General features: G+C 26.5%; 6 protein-coding genes across 11 annotated transcripts; 3 read left to right on the forward strand and 3 right to left on the reverse strand.

Moving 5' to 3' along the window:
- The first annotated feature begins 1146 nt into the window (after positions 1-1146).
- LOC114124313 (nuclear transcription factor Y subunit alpha-like) lies at positions 1147-3149 on the forward strand. 2 transcript variants are annotated; one of them, XM_027987527.2, is made up of 6 exons: positions 1147-1370; positions 1731-1970; positions 2056-2164; positions 2243-2367; positions 2468-2644; positions 2705-3149. In XM_027987527.2, exons 2-6 carry the CDS (start codon positions 1746-1748, stop codon positions 2939-2941), a joined length of 873 nt encoding a protein of 290 aa, XP_027843328.1. In that variant the 5' UTR covers positions 1147-1370; positions 1731-1745; the 3' UTR covers positions 2942-3149. The 2 variants fall into 2 exon arrangements, with proteins under 2 accessions (XP_027843328.1, XP_027843327.1); XM_027987526.2 differs by having other exon boundaries at positions 1212-1370; positions 2053-2164.
- A 195-nt stretch (positions 3150-3344) lies between these two features.
- LOC114124314 (mitochondrial inner membrane protease subunit 1) lies at positions 3345-4897 on the reverse strand. Of its 2 annotated transcripts, none has more exons than XM_027987529.2 (3): positions 4494-4897; positions 4265-4435; positions 3345-3602 (listed from the first exon to the last, which is right to left on the reverse strand). In XM_027987529.2, the coding sequence occupies exons 1-3, from the start codon at positions 4584-4586 to the stop codon at positions 3456-3458; spliced, it is 411 nt and encodes a 136-aa protein (XP_027843330.1). In that variant the 5' UTR covers positions 4587-4897; the 3' UTR covers positions 3345-3455. The 2 variants fall into 2 exon arrangements, with proteins under 2 accessions (XP_027843330.1, XP_027843329.1); XM_027987528.2 differs by having other exon boundaries at positions 4238-4435; positions 4494-4871.
- Positions 4898-6927: 2030 nt separating this feature from the next.
- Positions 6928-10671, reverse strand: LOC114124355 (transmembrane protein 134). Of its 3 annotated transcripts, none has more exons than XR_007603795.1 (4): positions 10262-10671; positions 10041-10182; positions 8945-9536; positions 6928-7331 (listed from the first exon to the last, which is right to left on the reverse strand). XR_007603795.1 is itself a non-coding variant. In XM_027987583.2 (3 exons), exons 1-3 carry the CDS (start codon positions 10439-10441, stop codon positions 9358-9360), a joined length of 501 nt encoding a protein of 166 aa, XP_027843384.2. In that variant the 5' UTR covers positions 10442-10671; the 3' UTR covers positions 8626-9357. The 3 variants fall into 3 exon arrangements, 1 of the variants encoding a protein (XP_027843384.2); XR_003592440.2 differs by lacking the exon at positions 6928-7331 and having other exon boundaries at positions 8626-9125; positions 9212-9536; XM_027987583.2 differs by lacking the exon at positions 6928-7331 and having other exon boundaries at positions 8626-9536.
- A 94-nt stretch (positions 10672-10765) lies between these two features.
- LOC114124371 (merlin) lies at positions 10766-14902 on the forward strand. The gene is made up of 11 exons (XM_050201154.1): positions 10766-11043; positions 11111-11240; positions 11310-11515; positions 11582-11809; positions 11888-12097; positions 12223-12329; positions 12413-12542; positions 12615-12746; positions 12839-13036; positions 13112-13317; positions 13384-14902. Exons 1-11 carry the CDS (start codon positions 10942-10944, stop codon positions 13544-13546), a joined length of 1812 nt encoding a protein of 603 aa, XP_050057111.1. The 5' UTR covers positions 10766-10941; the 3' UTR covers positions 13547-14902.
- On the forward strand, positions 14622-18460 carry LOC114124374 (probable tRNA(His) guanylyltransferase). Of its 2 annotated transcripts, none has more exons than XM_050201156.1 (4): positions 14622-14735; positions 16767-16919; positions 17567-17984; positions 18066-18460. In XM_050201156.1, coding segments are annotated over exons 1-4 (870 nt in total). In that variant the 5' UTR covers positions 14622-14733; the 3' UTR covers positions 18363-18460. The 2 variants fall into 2 exon arrangements, with proteins under 2 accessions (XP_050057113.1, XP_027843407.1); XM_027987606.2 differs by lacking the exon at positions 14622-14735 and adding an exon at positions 16227-16385.
- Positions 18321-19898, reverse strand: LOC114124373 (thioredoxin-like protein 1). The gene is made up of 2 exons (XM_027987605.2): positions 19174-19898; positions 18321-18844 (listed from the first exon to the last, which is right to left on the reverse strand). Exons 1-2 carry the CDS (start codon positions 19708-19710, stop codon positions 18524-18526), a joined length of 858 nt encoding a protein of 285 aa, XP_027843406.1. The 5' UTR covers positions 19711-19898; the 3' UTR covers positions 18321-18523.
- Positions 19899-20721: the final 823 nt, after the last annotated feature.

The raw sequence follows: 20721 nt of genomic DNA on the forward strand, positions 1-20721 counted from the left end.
TTAGTGTTTTGATGTGTTTAATGTCAAAGATACACTGCAACATCATTATTTCTCCCAACTCTTAAAAATTTAATTTTTTAAACAAAAAAAATTAATAAAATTGAAATGTCTTAAATATTCTTTCATTTTTCCAATCAAGACCATGAGTTATTGTGAATTAAATTGACTGAAATTCAACTGCTTAATGTATTGTTTCATTGCTAGTGAAAAAATTAAGTATCTAAAATTAATTTAAATAATGTACAAACAACACTAAAAAATGTGTACTTTATCATTTTTTTAAATTTATACTTAATAATTTTTGTTACTTTGGTTATTAAGAACCCTAAGTAGGATTGTTTCTCAACCCTTTTGTTGTTGCTATCACTAAAATAGGTATAAGTATGGTCAATCACTTTGTGATGTAACTCCCCTTCTACATTATTTACAAATTTGAATAATAAAAATAAATCATTAAAGAAACAATTATTCATTTTTTAAAGTAAATTCTTATTTAGTATTTTTTTTTTCAATAAAAATTATTAAATAAAAAGGTTAATTTAGTAAATCATCATTTTATTATTTTTGACTTACGCGATACTTAGTCAAGGTAATCACAAAGCCCACTGCCCAGGTTAAAAAAAATGCTGATATAGATGCTTATGAGACAAGCCGTAAATAGGTATGATACTTGAAAAATGTTCTGTATGAGATTTTTTGAAAACTGGGATCAGAGACAGTATAATTTATAGGAGATGGTCTTTAAAAAATCAATGGGTGTTTTTTTCACTAAGATTTGATTCGAAAATTTAACGTAATGCCGGAATACTTGATTGCAATTAGGTATTGTCCCGCAAAAATTGGACCTTTGGTATTTTTGTTTCAACTTACTGAGTCTAATACTCTGATGTTCTGAAAGTCTGTTCTGAACTGATTACGGTGATATCCTTATTAAATGATTCATCCCCTAAACGGTTCCCAAACTTTATTTATTAATTCATATCACGATTAAATAGATGAACAACATATTGTTAAGTGTTTTATAATACAGTCCAAGTATCACAAATTCGGAAATTCCTCTATTTCCTAAAGTTCGTTTAAAAAATTGTACGGTTTGAACTACTATCGAAATCGGAAATATTGAATTTTTGATAAAATACCTATATAATAAAGTAAACAGCGAAGCGTTTGGCGGGGCTTATTTTTGTTCCACGCGCGTGGTAGCACTGATTTCACGTACTGTGTTGTGGATTGGCTGGTCGACGGCGAGGGGCCAATTCGTGGTTGCTCGTTATTGTCTGACGTTTGCGCGGTGTCGCATAATCTCATTGGTGACGAGTATTTCGGCCAATCGTTGGAATAATCTCCGGACCAATATCCCGCTGTCCAATGTAAGTTCGCCTTGATATTCGCACTTAACTTTTTACGCTAGTCATAATGCACGCGCGTACCCGTCAAAGGGCTTCCGGATTTCTTCGTTTGACCTCGGCGGCGAGTCCTGGACTTCAGTGCTATGACGACATCAGTCGTAGCAGCCATCGCTCGTACCGCCGAGTTCGCGATCGGAAGTCCGGTGCAGTCGGTTTGGCCGACTACCGGTTGCCCTGTAGTGATCTCGGTTTCCCTCCTCGACCCATCACCGTAGAATATCAGAATTTTTTCTGTTTTAACTATTAATTTTCCGCGTCCGGTCGACATCCGTGTACTTACGCTAATTATCATGAGCCTGATAACGACTGTACCGTTTTTAGTGGAACCCATCGACCATGGACCAACAGATCGGATCAGACGGGAGCAGTGGACACATGACCGTCGTCCAAGCGATCCCGACCACCAACAATCAGGTGCAGGTCGTTCAGGCCGGCCAGGTGATACAAAGCGCTAACGGTCAGCAGATCGTCGTGCACGCTGTGCCTCAGAATGCTGGGCAGTCGGTGCACTTGGGTTCGCCGGGCAACCAGCAATTGCAGCTACTCCAACTGCCAGTACAAGTATGCTTACATTGTCTATTAGCCCCGTTTTTGCGTGTTTGCAGTGTTAACGTTTATCTTTTTGTTGTGGTACTTAATTTAGCAGCAGGCGCAAGCACAGTTGATTCAGACTCCTGACGGACAAACATTTATTTATCAGCCTGTACAAGTCGATAATGGGCAATCGATTGCTCAACAACAAACTCAACCAACGTGTATGTTTTACTTTAGTACAAATTATTTTGGTATTTATAAGTAATAATAATTTTAATTATTATTTATCATATTTTCAGTAATCAGTATAAATGGAAATATCATGCAATTATCTTCTCCGCCGTCTGGTGGCTCACCAACTGTCACTCAAGCAGCTACTACTGTTGCACAAGCAGTTCCCCAAAACCAACAGAACATTGTTATGGTAATATTGATACATAATACATAATATATTGTTTTTATAACAGTTGTAATATTACTGAATGTATTCATTCAATCAAATATTTTATATATTTTATTGTTAGATGGTACCAAATGGAACAGCTTCCACTAATAATCAATTTCAACGGGTACCCACGACAGCAGAGTTTCTTGAAGAAGAACCTTTGTATGTAAATGCTAAACAGTATAAAAGAATACTGAAAAGAAGGCAAGCAAGAGCAAAATTAGAGGCAGAAGGAAAAATCCCAAAAACTCGTCAAGTAAATAACATATTTTTAAAAATTCAAAATTTGTTAGATGTAATCATGTTTCTATTTTAGAAATATCTGTACGAATCACGACACAAACATGCCATGAATCGTATACGAGGAGAAGGTGGCCGTTTCCACTCAGGATCACTCAAAAGAATGAGTATGTCAAGTAGTAAAAATATGCAAAATGATGACTGTAACATTCGAATGGACAATCATAGTTATCATGTGACTATTAAACGCCAAATTGATGATGAACAAAATTTGCAATCGCATAATGGATTAGTTTATAGCATTAGTGGCTAATAAAAAAAGCCTATTTTCTCATTTGAACCAAAAGTAATGTGTTAACTGTTAAATTTTAAAATTTGGTTTTTAATTAACTTAATTACTTGTAAATTGTTTAGACTTTAATTTTATTGTTTACTTTTCTTTTTAATATACTTTGTTGAATACTTTAGTCACCTTAGTTAAGTATATAAGATTATTCTTCTTATTTTTTTTTTTTTTTTTTGTAAATTAAAAAATTAAGTTTCCATCACTTATTAGGTTATAAGTGGTTTTCTTTTCAAATGTATATAATATATATAATTAAGTGAATAAAATCTTATTTTTTTTATAAAGTAAAAAAATATATCTCCTTATTGAACAAATTAGTATAGACACTATAAAAATATTTGATATTTTGGTACATATTTTAAACATGAAATTAAGAATCTAATATACAATATTATATTATACAATAGAATATTTTACAAATAAATAGTATAATCATTACAATTTTTATTTGTGCATTCTATTTACTACATTAGCCATATCGTTAAATTTTCATACTGAAATGTGACAAGGGCCAAATTCGACAAACAACTCGTCCATGTATTAAACCTTTAGGTACAGGACCAAACTCCCAAGAATCTTTTGAATTTGCTTGATTGTCACCTTCCAACCATACAGAGCCTCTTGGTACCTATACAGAAATTAATAACTATAAGTAAATTGGTTTAAAATTAAAATACTTAGGTATGTGAACTGTCTAATATTGTGCTAGATCTAGACTTAGTCCACAGTGGTGGATGAACGAAACTACCATATTTGAACAATAATAACTGGTATTTATTTCAAAGAACAAGAATAACAACAAATATGTATTGTTTGTGCATTGGAAGATTACTTTTGAACATAGGCGTAGGGTAGTCAAATTTGTTGGGGGGTGGCTTTAGCCCTTCCAAGCGCAGACATTAATGAGTTTTTGAGAGGCCATTATTCAAACTGGGGGGGGGGCTAGGTAAAGTAATAATTTACTGTATTTATATATTAATTCTAAAAAATTGAATGTAAGTCTATATGTAGTAAAAGAATTATTTAGAAAAAAAGAGAAGTTTTTAGTTTTTTTTATACCTATTAGGTATATATTATTATTTATTAGTTAATCCAAATGTATTTTTAAAGCAATACACTATAAATAGATAATACTATGGTCAGATCAACCAGAATGGCGAATAAAAGGGATTATTTTATATTGTAAAAATGATTTATATATCAGTTTTTATCATAAGATTGTTAAAACAGTCTTTAATACAATACAATTTTTTATAATCTTACTACTTGATAATTTATTCCTCTTCTAACCATTTGGCCATCAACAGCTTTCACTCTCTTCAAAATGAATTTGTTATAATCTTCAGGTGACTTTGTAACAACTACATCTCCTTTGTCTACATGGTTGAACATCTTTGAGGAACGTTGAATAATCACCAAATCACCTGAGTGAATAGATGGCTCCATGGAATCACCTGAACACTAAGATTTTAGGAAGTTAATTTAGGCATTTAAGTTCAAAAGGATAGAAACTTCTTACTAAGAATACATCTGCTACATGTTCTGTTATACAATGAGCAACACAGAAGTACTGAAAAGATGTAAAAACAAAACCTCCTACTTTTTTAAACATTATTTAATGAAATTATGAAACTCAATGATAATGCTATGGTCTTATGTTGTTATAAAGCAACTACATTTGTAAACTGTATGATCATTAGTCGTGTCAATGATCATAACATTAAAAATTTAAACTGGTTACATAAAACAAATTAACTCAAAAATAATCTTTTAAATTAAAATAACTGAAAAAACTGAAACTGGTAAATTAAATTTACAGATTATTTAGAATATTTTTACATCAAAATTCATAATTTATACTTTAAACTTTCATAATAATTAATAAATAATCTAATAAAATAGATAAATATTATAACAATATTATAATATTATATTATATTATATTAATTAATAATGTTATGTTATTATGGTGAATAAAATATAATATATTATACATAGAGTAGGTACTCTATAGTACTCTATGATATTATATTATGATAATAAGAGGTAAATGATAATATTATCAAAGCCTGCCGGCATCTAAAATTTGTTGATAAGATAAATACAACCAATTCACAATTTATTCAGGACGGTCCATGGTTGAAACAAATACTATAAAATATATACTATATACTATATATAGGTATATATATATATATATATACTATTATACTATAAATTTATAGTATTTGGTTGAAATATACTTAATAATTAGGTACTTATTAATTCTTATTAGTACATTTCAATTATGGGACAGTCTACAGCCTGTCTGCTAATAACTAAAGATCTCAAATTCATCTTTTACTCCCACCAAAAATATGATTGAATATCTCTCAAAATATAAGATAGTTAAGATATAATTACTATAACAGTATAACTAATTAAATATTAATTTTTATTCTTAAAAACCAAGTGTTGAATAACTTGAATACATAAGAAATAACTCATAACATTATTAATGCCTATGTGAAAATATTGTTAGACAATTTTGTTGAAATATTTTTATTAGGAACTAAAGTAAATTAAATTAACTATGAAACTGTTAAAAAAGTGTTAACCAAAAATGTATTCCCTTATACAAATTCCTTTAAGTAGCTATTTATTTATTTATCTATCGAATTAGCTACATGTGAATATAATTTTTCAGTTATAAGATAAAGACTCAGCTATGTACCTAATTGTATGTTACAAAACCACTTTAATAACTCGACAAATTTTTACATAGGCAAATAAATATATAAAATAATTATAATAATTAATATTGAAAATGTTATGTTATTGTTATTACATCTAATTTCTAAACATAGATATATTGCTTTAAAATAACTGTTATTTGAGTTGTAATATATATTATATAATATGTACCTAGTCATTTTAATAAATATTATTTTCCATGTACTTATGTATGAGGGGAGAAAGTACAATGGAATTTTTGTAAGATTATTCTAGCCCCCTTAAAAAAATTGGTTTTAATTTTAACACAGTGTTGGGATGTTATAATCTATGATAATATTAAATTACTATTCAGACTTTTGATACCGTATACGCTATACTTCATTCATCACAGACCACAGTATAAACTAAGTGACTGAGTTACTAATTATTTTATGCCTTCATTAGATTACTTAATAGTTTGGTTAAACTTATGATCTAAATTCTAAGTTCTTCAGAAACTTAACTAAACTCAAATGTATAAAATATAGTTAGAAATTTAAAATAAAACATTTTACATTATTCAGAAGACTTGATACAGGGACAATTTTTAATTTCATTTAATTGAATAATTTATAAAACTATATTAGTAAGTTAAATTGATATACATTTATAATTTGCTTTTATGTTTTAAAAAAAATACATAATAGGTATGTAACATCAAAATATTATAAACCAATTATTTATATTATTTGATCATATAATGAAAACAGAACATGGAGGAGAAAGTGTAACAAAGAGCTATAGGAAGAAATGGAAATGGCATCAATAGACAAAGGATTCAATGGCAGGGCCACATGTGGCGTCGTAGTGAGGAAGATATAAACAGAGTAGTCTTGGAGTGGAAGCCTACAGGAAAAATATCTCGAGGACGACTAAGAAAAAGATGGTTAGATGTAGAGACAAATGGAGGGATTTAGTGATGGCGGTGAAAACTCTTAAAGAATATTAGGGCCAGATAAAAAAGAAGAAGAAGAGAATCATATATAGTCATTTTTTAGTTAATCAGCTAAGCTTAAGTTAAAGTCCCTAGATGGCAAGCACTGTTCTATATAGTAGTGCCAATGAAAAAAAAAACTATTCTTATATAGATTTAATTACAATAATGAACACATCTTTGAATTTTGATCTTATGACATAAGTTTATAGTTATAAATTATTATAATATAATAACTTTTTTTTGAATAAAACAGAGAAACTAATAAACTGTATAAAATGATATTTATTAAACATAAAAAAAAAAAAAATGAAAACAAAAGTATAATATAAGTTTGGATGACTAGTTAAATGTTCTAATAAGTAACACAATTTAACATACTTTATAATTAATTTAAATACAGAGCACTATTTTATCACACATCATTTATCTATACAAATAGTTCAGTTAAATACTTAAATAGCATTAGAGTTAGTATAATTTCCATAAATTGATAATAAATAATAATAATTGGATCATTTTTTTATTTTTTACTTCTAAATCTATACTTGATAAATTTTAATAAGACTTATACATTTTTAAAATAAAAAAATTATAGTTGATAATATAAACTAATGTTGGTCATAGTTTTAGTAATACAGACAATACAGTTAACTGTCAATCTTTTTACTGAAAAAAAAATCAATAGTTGGTAATAATATTGTAAATAGTAATCAAATATAACATAATATTATTATCAAAGTAAGAATACAAATGAATTTGTTTAGCTTAGTTTATTTTATTAATATTGGCTTTATCTTTATACCTAATATAACAAAGAACAGTTTATACATTATTGAATTCAAAATAAAAAATAAAATAATATTATACAAAAAAAAAATTATTCAATTTTAAATATAATAATAAATAATTTTGTTATTATGCGTTTTTAGTTTTAACCTATAACCAAATAATAATATTAGAGAAAATTTAATATTCAGTAAAAATTAAGAAAACAATAACACCTAAACTCTAATAAAAAACTATAACAAATTAAAAATAACACTATACAATTATAGACATAAATATAAATTGTATACAAAATAATAATAATATTGTATTAATCTTCTTTTATTATTTAAAAAAATTAAGATCTTGAAATCTAGTGATACTAATGTCATAAAAATGTCATAATTTATAAGTAGTAGGAAGTGATATAACACCAGTAAATCAAATACTTGTTAGTTATTTATAAAGGCAGCATAGAATGACAAAGGATCAATAAAACAAAATAAATATAAGAATAAAATTAATGTTAATTATACAAAAAATAGTAAAATAAAGATTAGATATTGTTTTTATTATTTTTAAAGATAGAAAATATTAATAAGTTTTAAAAGAAGTATAATATAATTTACACAGTGATTAGTGTGTAATAAATGTTTAAATTTATATTTATAATTAAATACCAATGGTTGATGGTAAAAATAGAGGTTCATATTATTTATTAAAATATTAGTTTAAGATAATACATATTCTTAAACCTGAAATAAATGTTTTTATTTTATTTTTTTTTTTTTTGTGGAAGAATCAAAAATTTAAATTAATACTTGCATTTTATTATTTAAAGTTGGAAAATTGTCTATCATTTATCACAACCACCGTTTAATTCACTTTTATTTAAATAAATGTTATGTAACTAATAATTATTATAAATAAAAATGTTTTTGATTATAATTTTAAGATATTATTTTGATTATTTTAATATTCATAATTACAATTACATTAAAATTTTATGATCAATAGCTAAGATTCTGAATCCTGATTGTTGTTGGTGTTAATAGATTTAAGATATTGCTTGTTTTTATATTATTTGAATTTTTAACAAACTATAAATATATTAGTATAGCTAAATAATACTTAACTCAGTTTATACATCAATTTGATAGTCACGCATTAGATCTACTTATGAATAAAAAAAGAAAAAAACTCCAATCTATAATATGGATTTTAAATAAAACAGAAAAATGTCAGACGAAATTGTTTTATGGTTCTAGTATTATTAAAATAACTATGCACTTATATAATTTAACATAACATATTCACAATGAAGAAAAATAACACATTTGCAAGTAAAAAAAATATTATATTCATAATAAATATAAGAGAAAAGGATAATTCTGCAAAAGAATAATAAATGTTATTTACATTTGTGCAGTAAATATAATATTATGAAACATTGGGATTGCAATTAATGTAAGAAAATTTTTTTTTTTATGAAATTAGTTCAATGATAAATTTACCTTTATTAGATTTAGACTTTGGTCCCGTGCAGTTTAGTTGTAGACATGTTTTGTTTAAATAAAAAATTTTTTTTTAATGTTCTTTCAAAATATATTGTTATGGAAAATATGTTGCTGACACAAAAAGAACCACAGTAAAATTAAGTGTGAATAGAACATATAAATAATGTTAACTTCCTTCCTATTACAAAAAGAAAAAAAATGAGGCAAAATGAATGCACATCCCAACATTAGATTAAATTCAAGGGTTCATAAAATTCAGCATACATTTAAGGTACTCTGAATAGTGAATTTATGCATTTTGCTGTATTTATGCCACTTGTTGTAACATTGTCTATACAATATTTGACTCATAAATATATGTAATTTGCCATAATGTGTTTACTTGGTTTTCACTAAATTATTCACCAAATTCAGTTGAATAATGATAAACTATAGAAACTGTAACCTGGATGTCCTCTAGCGGCTAAATATATATATACAACATGGTATGCTCCAGGTATAAAACATATGAAGCCAGCAATGAAAAACACTATTGGATGATAATCTGTGTTCGGAGTCAACTGTACAATTATAGCCACTGATAATAATACTGTGAACAAACATAAAATCAAAATGTTTTTATCATTAGAATTTAACAGTATAGTCACATAGTATCAAGCGTTTTTAATATTTGTTTTCATATTCATAAAGTTAAAACTTAATATTATTGTTTAATTATTTTTGTATGTTGAAGGTTACACATATTAATACGATAATTTATAATCAAACATTTTAAATCTTGAACATAAATGTTTTAAAGATGTACAATAAACAAAGAATTTAATCATAGATATTTTAATAAAACATTGGCATTATTACATCATTAAAAATTGTGTTCTTTTTTTGTTAACAAATTTTTAAATTGATAAATAGAGTCTATTTGTATCTTACCAATTCTATGACAATATTTACAGTACCTACTGTTCAATCAAATAAAAAATACAAATATTGAAATCCAAACATAATAAAATATGAATTATTTTTATTCCTGTTGTCAGAATATTCCTATGCCTACTTTACAAGATTAAAATAGTCATAATATATAGGTAATTACCGATTCCAATAATGAGTAAAATTACAGCAGCTAATACAACACGCCAATTTTCTCGTACTTGAGGATGATGCCAACACCAGTTCTTTTGGTTAGAATGCGCCGTTGAATTGTAAATTAACGAATCACTGTCTCGAGATAATGTCTAGAATGGAAGTATATAAATTTTTAAATATTAGGTATTAATTAAAAGAAACACATAATGGATAATATGTAATACTCACATCTTCAAATTTTTTTGTTCTTGAAATCGAATCATTTTCAATGCCGCCGTAATTAGTTAACTTGGTTTGTCTAGGCGATTGTAGAGGTGAATCTCCTAAACTAGACACATACACTTTAATATCATCAATTGGTTCATCTTCAAATGCATCGTCGATTGAGAATCTTTTACTGTAAGACATAGTTTAAAGATTACTTTTATATCATATTACTAAATAGTAAGTTTGATTTAATCCAGTATTTTAGATATTGTCTTTACAAGTGAACAGTGAATACTCAACATTGAAATACTGAGCAACACTTTGAAGGATTTAAGTTTGAAACTTTCAAGATGTTAATATGTTATTAATAATTCATAGAAGTGAATATAAAAATAAATATTTTATGTTTTTAAAACATTTTATTTACTCGAGGATCGGGAAGTGATTATCTGATTAATGTTATCAATGTTCATATAATTATTTGATAATATTTTTTAAATGATAACTCAAACAAAACATCATTCTTCAATCTTTTTTATTCATAATAATAAAATAACTTTTAAGTGTTAATATTTTTTTTTCGAAAATGTCTTAGTTTTTAATGTTTGTGTTTTATTATTATTTATTTGTTTGTTTATTTTAGTCTGCTAATAATCAGCATTAATCAATGTGATCGTGTGTGTTGTTTAAGTTAATTTAGGATGAAAGAAAAAATGCCGCCATTCAAACGTAAGAAAACGACAGGAAAATCTTTTCCTGTCAAAGTATGCACATTAGATGCCGAATTAGAATTTAACCTAGAGGTAAACTATACTTTTGTAATACTTGAGTATGTACTATAATTTTTACTGTACAAAAATATTTGTTTAGTTGAAGGCTACTGGCCGAGATCTTTTCGACTTAGTCTGCCGTACTATTGGATTACGAGAAACCTGGTATTTTGGGTTGCAGTATGAAGATTCGAAAGGATTTATTGCTTGGTTAAAATTAGATAAAAAAGGTATAATCTCAACATGTTTAGTTTAGAATTAAATATGATCGTAAGTTAATAAATTGTATTTGTGTATAGTACAAGATCAAGGAATTCCTCAACAAACCACAATGCCATTTATGTTCCTTGCAAAATTTTATCCTGAAGAAGTAGCTGAAGAACTTGTTCAAGAAGTTACTCAACACTTATTTTTTTTACAAGTTAATCGTGCCATTTTAGCTATGGATATTTATTGTCCGCCTGAAGCTTCTGTTTTATTAGCTTCATATGCTGTGCAAGCGAAAGTAGAAGAAATTTAAAAATGATATTCTTTGGTTATATGTTTAATTTATTTACTCGAATCTGTTTAGTATGGTGATTATGATGAAGGAACTTATAAGCCAGGAATGCTTGCCAGTGAAGAATTATTACCTCAAAGAGTAATTGATCAATATCAAATGACAGCAGAAATGTGGGAAGAGCGAATTAAAGTTTGGTATGCTGATCATAGAGGAATGTCAAGGGATGAATCTGAAATTGAATATTTGAAAATCGCTCAAGATTTAGATATGTATGGTGTAAATTATTTTCCCATCAGTGTGAGTTGAAATTATTTGTAAAACTATACTCATTTTAACTTTTACTAATTATAACTTTTTGGATTTTAAACAATATAGAACAAAAAAGATACAGATTTGTGGTTAGGAGTTACATCTTTAGGACTTAATATTTATGAAAAAGAGAACAAATTAACTCCAAAAACAACATTCCAATGGTCTGAAATCAGACATGTTAGTTTTGATGATAAAAAATTTACTATTAAACCTGTTGATAAGACATCACCAAATTTTGTATTCTTTTCACACAAAGTTCGAATGAATAAATTGGTAAATATCAAATTAAATTACTATTAATGAAGAGGTTTTTATTTACTAACTGTAACAATAAATCGTACCACTGCACCACGTTTGAATTCGAGGTTTTTATTAATCATGCATATATTGTTTTCCAGATTTTAGACCTGTGTATAGGAAATCATGATCTTTTTATGAGGAGACGTAAACCAGATTCAATGGAAGTTCAACAAATGAAAACACAAGCAAAAGAAGAAAAATCTCGGTAACTATTAAATAATTATAACTATATTTTGAATTATTTAACCGCATTAAATTTATTATAATTATTATTAAATTATTTATTAGACGACAAATTGAACGCAATAAATTGGCACGTGAAAAACAATTAAGAGAAATTGCAGAAAAAGAAAAATCGATTATGGAACAACGATTGATGCAATACCAAGAAGAAATCCGTTTAGCAAATGAAGCATTAGTGAGTATTTTTAAGTTTTTGACCTAAATAATATGAAAAAAAAAACATCAATGGTATCAATACATTTTTTAGAGGCGATCTGAAGAGACTGCTGATCTTTTGGCTGAAAAGTCTCGAGTTGCAGAAGAAGAAGCTATGTTGCTAGGTCAAAAAGCATCTGAAGCTGAACATAAAATAACTCAATTTCGTTTAACTGCACTTAAAGTATGATAAGAAACATAAAACAGAAATAATTTATTATTACAATTAGAGTATCTGATATTTGTTGTATAAATTATACTATGTTTAATGTATAGACTGAAGAAGAAAAAGTAAGTCTTGAACGGAAAACACGGGAAGCTGAACAATTGACTGCTCGACTTGTTGATGAATCTGAAAGACGAGCAGCTGAAGCAAATAAACTTAAAGAAGAGTTGCTTAGAGCTCGTGTTGCTGAAAAGCAAGCAAAAGAAAAATTGCTGGAGTTCCTTTCTAGAAATGCATATGTTAATACTGTACGTAAAAATTACTATACTTACATATTTAAATATTTTCATTTATTTGAATTTTTGGTCTAATTTTTAATTTAGAGTGTTTCGAGTTTGTATTCAGTGTCAAGTAGTTCAGTATTAGACCTTCCTGCTGATCTTCATGCGTTAAGATTAAATGCCAATTCACCATCACTTTCTCTTACTCATTCTACACCCCCAGCACTTGTAGATCATCATTTACCAGCATATGACTTTATTGCTGATAATGATATGGAACAGCTATCATTAGAAATTGAAAAAGAAAGGTTATATTAATTATACCATTTATCAAACAATAATATTGTGTTTAAATATGATTTATATGTACACAGAGTTCAATATTTAGAAAAGAGTAAAAACCTTCAAGATCAATTAAGAGACTTAAAAACAGAAATTGAAGTGCTAAAAGTAGATGAAAAGCAATGTGAATTGGATATGTTACATGATGAACAAGTACGACTCGGAGAAAACAAATACTCTACATTAAAAAAGTAAATAATTTAAACTATAATATATTTTTAAGTACGCTTAATTATTTTGGTTTCAAACTCATCACTTTTTTTTTTAAATATTATTAAAATGAATGTAAAACTTAATACTTTAAATTGAACTTAGTAAAATCAAATTAAAGACTAAATAGTAAATTATATCATGTAGATTGTAAAGCTATATAGTGCCAGTTATGCTTTATACTTGCTATATTTAGATAATAAAGGTTAATAATGTTAATTAATTACTCAGACTTAAATGAAACTAAGAATTTCCTATAGTTTAATAATGTATTATGAATAGTCTTAGCTTTTCTTCTTTGAATTTGAATACTCTTTTTAGACAAAACTATATAAATACATTAGAGCTGAACAATTACAAAATAAAATATATATATATTTAAAATCAATATAGGTAAATCATTTATAAATTTAATGAGAATCAATATAATATTCAAAGTTAAAGTTATTATTTTTTGGAGTATTTGAATTTCTTATATGAATACCTCCTTTTAGTTAAATAATCTTAAACACTACAAAATATATGTTTAAATAAATATTTCAATACAAAAACTAAAGTTTCATTTTTAGGTCATAATTTTAAGTTTTGTACTACCACTCAAATTTTTTGGTGATGAGTCTGTCAGCTATAGTTGACATTGGGTACATTTCATTGAACAATATAAAATTTAAAAAAATGTAATGACAATATTGTATGTCATAAGAAGTTATTTAAAATGTTCTAATTACAATTATGTAAAAATATGTTTGCACAGTTTTAATTTAATATTTTGAGTTTTTTCACTTTACTCAAATAAGCACTTTATGTTACAATTAATAAACAGTTGTAACAACGTAATAAAGAATAATTCATTATTAACTATTTTATACTGAATAATTGAGATAGTAACTAACTAAATTTGAAAGTTATCATTATACTATTTATGTATTAAAGTTTCATACCAATAAAACATGTAAATAATTTTTTATTATCATTGTAATTACACTGACTGAACAAAAAATAATTAAAATTAATAGTATCCTTTTTTATATAACACTTAATTATAATTATATGCTAATTTTTTAAATAGGTGAAGTGTGGATCAACTAAGGCTCGTGTTGCATACTTTGAGGAGTTATGACAAATCAAAATCAAAATTATAGAATCTCCAACACATCTATCACTCAATTTAAATGTATGTACAAATACTTGTGCGTATATCCTGTTTTTACTTATAAACGAACAAAATAAACCACGTATAGTGGGTAAACTAATAATTTATACTTTTTAAAAATAATATTTTGTTCATCACCTAACGAACAATGTCAATCAAATAAAAATATATTAGTTTTATTTTAATTATTTCCTTGCACTTAGTTTTATTTTAGAAAACAAAATTGATACATAAGATAGATGTAACATAGATTGAACGACTGAGTTTTTTTCTCTTACTATTAGAACCTATTAACTTATAAATTATATTACTATTTAAATTTATTAAGATTTTAAACATTTTTATGAACCGTTAGTATTGGAATACCTAATAAGTAGTATATATAAATTATAAATATTGTCTACCATAGTTAATTACGTTGTTAAAAATATAATAAATTGTAAAAGTATTCAAGAATAAAAATAGCATTTTATGTTTTCTTTTAAATTATTAGTAATTGATAGTAATATTTTGAACTTCTCTTTTCATTCCTTTTAATAAAAATAAAAATATTTAAATCACGTGTGTTGTAAATACTGTGTATAAATTGCATGTAATATAATACGCAAAAGAACTAAATGACATGTATATATAATAAAGTTAACAATATTTTAGTCTTCAAATATTTTTAAAAATAAATAAATTATATGATTAAAATTTTTTTAGTAAATGTTCAAAGAACAATTCTTTTAACTGAGTTGTTATAATAGACAATTACTAAATTAACAAAAGAATATAATAATTAAAAAAGTTGAAAATTTATTGTATTTTTCAATGTATCATAATATCAAAATGTATTAGTTTATCTATCAGTTTCATATTATGTACATAAATATTTATTTTAGTTATTTTAGATTTTTTTTTTTTTTATGTATATTATTTATGCAAAAGTTAACTGTGTAGGACTCTAGGTACAAGTATATTCATTTTAATCCAAAACAGAGAGTACTATCAACAGGTGGATATTTTTGTTAAATGATTTTAGTAACTATTCTTAAGCAAATTTTCTTGTTGTTCCTCAAAACAGATTGTAAATATCTTGTGGAAATATAAAAAAAAGAAATATAAAAGTTCAAAAATTAATTTTTAAATAAAATATTTTATAAATTTTGACATTCGATAGGAGTATTGTGATGTCTTTTATATCACTGCTTTGTAATTCATTATTTTTTTAAAAAAATGGATTGATCTAGTTTACTCAATTGAGATCCTGGTAGTTTAGAAAATTAGTAACGACCCTTGTATATAGTATGTCAATGATGCAATTTATACTGTGAAATCATAATTTGTTTTGACAAGTGTGCCAATAAACTATAAATGAAACACTAAAATTTAGTTAAAACAACATTATTTAATTCATAGTTAAATTATTTATAAATTACACCATTATTAAATGACAAATGTTATGTGAGTATTACCTACTACATAGTGTATTATTATAATTTACTAAACTGTATGTTTACCTTTTCACTTTTGTTATCATCTTATCATTGTACATTATCAACATCTAAGTAGTTACTAGTTATTTTTTACCACGCTTTTTGTTTTTTGTTTTGATTTTTACATAATATTTAGAAATTAATTCGTTTGCATGTCATTTTATACGAGAAAATTGAAAAGTCTATGCGAATGGTAAGTATTTATTTACATTATTTTATCGTATTTACTAACTTAGGCCATATTGTCGTGATATGTAGTGGATGTGCTCAAACTGAGTAAAAAAATAATTTAATTTGTAACTGGAGCAATTTGAAATGAAGTACTATATTATAATAAGTAATAATTTATTAGACCGTTTCAAGTCGGTTTTATTCAAATTAAACAAAAATTATTTTAAAATTCATTCTAGATTGGAATGTTTTTGAAATAGATTTTTTTTTTTTATTCTGTTTAAAGTATTTGATGCCAATTTTCATATCTTAAACACAATTCATAAATTCAAGTTTATATCATATTTTTGTATTCAAGAAAATTATTTGATACTTATTTCATATGTAAATCAATTATTTATAGGCACCGAGTTCTGCACATCAATACTAAGGAATTCAGTATTTCAATAGCAATGGCTAAAAGCAAATATGAATATGTACGAACATTTGAGTTAGAAGACAAATGTTTACAGAACTGTTGGATCGTTGTGCGATTGGATGGCCGTTCGTTTCATAGGTTTGTTTTAAACTTTTCATTGATTTATTGATGAATGACATAAATTAATATAATCTATGATTATCAATCATTGTTTTTTACATATATATATTTATCTAAGTTTTGATAAAATAATTGGTAATAATTTATATATTTCAGTAGGAAATTGTATTAGTTATTCATGATAACTATGTTTTGTAAAATATACCCATGACTTCTCGGGTTAGATTGATAGTTTGCTACAATAATAATTAATATAAAAAATATTACACTAATTTTATTAAATTAGAATTAGATGTTGGATATTTCAGCATTTTCATGTTTTTCTTTCTCAGATAGTGCCAGATCTCATGTCCATAACTATGCTCTTCTCTAAGAAAAATTGTTTTTTTCAAATAAATAAAAAATTCTTTATAATATTATATAGATATCAAAACTTTGTCTTGATATAATACCACAATTTGTAATATTCCCTTTTTTTTTATTGGTTTTATCTTAAGACAAATATCATAACTAACTATATGTATGCTTGAGTATAGTTATATTCTATATTTTGTTTGTTCTTAAACCAACAGTCTTGATTCATAATAGTATTATTGTTGTTGGCATCAAGTGAATATTATTTTTGTATAAAATATTTTAATTAAATACATTTAAATTGTTAATAGGTTTACATCTGCACACAAATTTGAAAAACCAAACGATAAAAGAGCTTTGGAATTAATGAACAGATCTGCTGCAGCAGTTATGGAAGAATTCAGGGATGTGTCTTTAGCTTATGGACAGAGTGATGAATATAGTTTTATACTCAGAAAAAATACAGATCTTTATAATAGACGGCAGTCAAAAATTATGTCTGCAATTAACAGCACATTTTCTGCTTCATATGTATATTACTGGAATACATATTTTGAAGATAAGAAACTTTTGTATCCACCATCATTTGATGCTCGAATTGTTTTATATCCTTCAGATCAAAATTTACGTGATTATTTGAGTTGGCGTCAAGCAGATACACACATTAATAATTTGTACAATACAGCTTTTTGGGGACTTATTTTAACAAAAGGATTATCAAATAATGAGGTACTTATTTTAAGTAAAACAGAAACTTGATACATTTTTTTTATGGAATGCTAAAGTACTAATCTTGGATGTTTGTTTCAGGCTGAAAAAATATTATGTGGAACTGTGTCATCAGAAAAAAATGAAATACTATTTAAAGAGTGTGACACTAATTATAATAATGAGTTACCAATGTATAGAAAAGGTACAGTGTTAGTAAGAAAACTTGTTAATATACCACCATCTAAATCCAAGAAACACATCATATGTCCATTACATGTAGATATTATTGGTGATAGTTTCTGGGAAGAATATGATGAAATATTAAGTTTAAAGGATCTAAAATTAAATAAAGACTTTAAGCCAGATGAAACTTTTTACTTGGTAAAACGTTCTTGAGTAGATTTTTTTTACAAATATGAATTTTATATTAAACATACAAATGTATAATTATATAATTTTGGAGAATAAAAAACTGGTATTTTATAATTAGTAATTTTTAGATTGTTAATTTAGTACATAGCATAATATGATAATATTAATAATATACATCATCATTTTTAATGAGCTTCTCCCACTTTACCAGCGACACGCTTGAAATCGCCCATATTAGTTGTAGATATAGGCATTCCAATAATATCCAAACTATCTATTCTTGTTACCTCCTCATCAGTTTGATTGTTTATAACAAATATCTGCAGATTATGGACGTTCTGGAATTTTACATATTGCAAGTTGACAATTTTACCATCTAATTCATCAGGTTTTAATTCAAGTTCTTGTGTAGCTAAATTACAAGTTGCAGCATCAAAATCTATAGTATTTGGCTGGTTAATAAATAACTTCAACGATTTTGGTCCATTATCTTTAGGAGCTTTAACCTAAATAATAAAAAAAAAATAAATATTGTATTAATTATAATTTGAATTATTAGTCACATAAAAACAATTTAAGAAAACAATTAAAAGCCATCTAAATATTTATTTACTTTAAAGGATTATTATTAGGATTTATTTTATCTAGGGATTCATATTTTTACAAAAGCTGAATAACATTTTTATTTATTTTAGTATATTCTATACATAGTTTAATGAAATATATTATTTAATTTACATCAAGAAGTAAATATTGAAGTGCAAAGTAACTTAAAAGTTTAAAGGTTACGTATTCTCTTATTAATATTGTAAAATATTATTTATGGTTAACTCACTTTGATAGAATGCACTTTGACAGATTGTGTGAAGGTTAATGATAAAATAAGTTGCTGATCACAATCTGATTCAATGTAGCCGCGGTTCTCGATAAGTGCCGATAATGGATGGTCATCCGAATCATTAAGGGCCTCGCATTGATTTTTCATAATAAATGAGCTAAGGTCCATCTGACCAGGTACTCCACAGTCTTCACCAGATGCAGCACATGCTGCATCATACAGTTGTTTGATTTTTGATTCGACGGCTGCGATATCGGCACCCTGGATTTTTGCCACTTTTACCTTATTGCGATACAGTATGAAAGTCGGCATAGCCGACACACCTTGACTGGCGGCCGTTTCCTGGCATTTGTCAACGTCCACTTTAAGGAACACTGCACGGTCATACTTGTTTGAGAGTTCATCGTACAGAGGCGCGACACGTTTACAAGGACCGCACCATGTAGCGGAGAAGTCTACGACAACTAGCTTCATGCTGTTTGCGTTTAACTCTTCTTGAAACTGAGGATCGTGCATGATTTCTTTGACAACCATTTTTACTGTTTAACACTGGCAACGTAAAGAAATATACCGATTAAATGTTAATTATAAATTTGGAATGATTAATGAGACTATGAAATGTAGAGTCGTCGAATAATATTTGGTTTATCGTGCAAAGCGTACAGGCATGACACACATAACTTCATAAGTTGTTAGCTGTAATCACTAGTCACTATAATCAGGATGATGAAGATAAATTTTGGTAGATAAGTTCTGTATTTCTGTATTTCATATTTTGCAAGTCAATAAACGTTATCACAAACTGAAAAACAGTGTGATCTGATTGCCGATAATAAATAAACCTTTTATTATAAGCCATTGTAATATAATATTTTATTACGATAGTTTATACATATCGAATACATCGCGCGCGGTTATGGCCTATGGGTTTGAGTTTTTTCGTTTTATGTTCAATGACGTATTGACGTTTTATTTGTGAGTAAAAGTCTTGAAAATTTCATACAATCTTAAAATCTCACATAAGTTCTTATAAAAATCAAAAATACAGAAAGTTAGCTTTATTTTTTTCATTTTGTGTGTATTTGTGTATTGTGTTTAAGATTGAAATTCATCAAAATGACGAAAATGTGCAGCCGCCCAATATCACAGTTAGTATCATCACATACACTTGACTATTTGAGACACTCATTTTGTATTATATTATGTTAATGTATATAAATGCTAATAACGTCACCTATGCACTTTGTTGCCACTAAAAAATTAATCCGTGCAGGCCCCTCCCCCCCAAAAAAAGTACCGGGAAAATATTAAATGATGCGACATTTGACCATTAAATATTTAATAAATTTACATCACAGTAATGAAAGTGGACGCACTAGGAAAGTCCTTTAATGGGCCTATCTGCCTGTATCCGTGTTAAATTTGCAGTTTACTTAATGTTAATATTTTGCGTAACCAGTGTGGATAAATTACAGATATATAATAATTTATTAGTATATATTTGTGGGATAAATAATATTTTTGGTGTTCTGATTTTGTGTATGT

Source organism: Aphis gossypii, chromosome 2 (assembly GCF_020184175.1).
Source record: "Aphis gossypii isolate Hap1 chromosome 2, ASM2018417v2, whole genome shotgun sequence".
NCBI classification, from domain to species: Eukaryota; Metazoa; Arthropoda; class Insecta; order Hemiptera; family Aphididae; genus Aphis; species Aphis gossypii.

Excerpts from the sequence above, each read along its gene's own strand:
- LOC114124355 (XM_027987583.2), bottom strand. The coding sequence starts at position 10,441 with ATGTCTTACAGTAAAAGATTCTCAATCGACGATGCATTTGAAGATGAA. Across the intron at positions 10,183-10,261 it reads GAACAAAAAAATTTGAAGAT|ACATTATCTCGAGACAGTGA; the intron begins GTGAGTATTACA and ends CTTCCATTCTAG. Across the intron at positions 9,537-10,040 it reads TTTACTCATTATTGGAATCG|TATTATTATCAGTGGCTATA; the intron begins GTAATTACCTAT and ends GTTTGTTCACAG.
- LOC114124374 (XM_027987606.2), top strand. The coding sequence starts at position 16,345 with ATGTCATTTTATACGAGAAAATTGAAAAGTCTATGCGAATG. Across the intron at positions 16,386-16,766 it reads TTGAAAAGTCTATGCGAATG|GCACCGAGTTCTGCACATCA; the intron begins GTAAGTATTTAT and ends AATTATTTATAG. Across the intron at positions 17,985-18,065 it reads AAGGATTATCAAATAATGAG|GCTGAAAAAATATTATGTGG; the intron begins GTACTTATTTTA and ends TGTTTGTTTCAG.
- LOC114124313 (XM_027987526.2), top strand. The coding sequence starts at position 1,746 with ATGGACCAACAGATCGGATCAGACGGGAGCAGTGGACACATGACCGTC. Across the intron at positions 1,971-2,052 it reads TACTCCAACTGCCAGTACAA|CAGCAGGCGCAAGCACAGTT; the intron begins GTATGCTTACAT and ends TACTTAATTTAG. Across the intron at positions 2,645-2,704 it reads AAATCCCAAAAACTCGTCAA|AAATATCTGTACGAATCACG; the intron begins GTAAATAACATA and ends TTTCTATTTTAG.
- LOC114124314 (XM_027987528.2), bottom strand. The coding sequence starts at position 4,586 with ATGTTTAAAAAAGTAGGAGGTTTTGTTTTTACATCTTTTCAGTACTTC. Across the intron at positions 4,436-4,493 it reads ATGTAGCAGATGTATTCTTA|TGTTCAGGTGATTCCATGGA; the intron begins GTAAGAAGTTTC and ends CTAAAATCTTAG. Across the intron at positions 3,603-4,237 it reads GAGGAATAAATTATCAAGTA|GTACCAAGAGGCTCTGTATG; the intron begins GTAAGATTATAA and ends ATTTCTGTATAG.
- LOC114124371 (XM_050201154.1), top strand. The coding sequence starts at position 10,942 with ATGAAAGAAAAAATGCCGCCATTCAAACGTAAGAAAACGACAGGAAAA. Across the intron at positions 11,044-11,110 it reads AATTAGAATTTAACCTAGAG|TTGAAGGCTACTGGCCGAGA; the intron begins GTAAACTATACT and ends ATATTTGTTTAG. Across the intron at positions 12,098-12,222 it reads AAGTTCGAATGAATAAATTG|ATTTTAGACCTGTGTATAGG; the intron begins GTAAATATCAAA and ends ATTGTTTTCCAG.
- LOC114124373 (XM_027987605.2), bottom strand. The coding sequence starts at position 19,710 with ATGGTTGTCAAAGAAATCATGCACGATCCTCAGTTTCAAGAAGAGTTA. Across the intron at positions 18,845-19,173 it reads TCAAAGTGCATTCTATCAAA|GTTAAAGCTCCTAAAGATAA; the intron begins GTGAGTTAACCA and ends TTTATTATTTAG.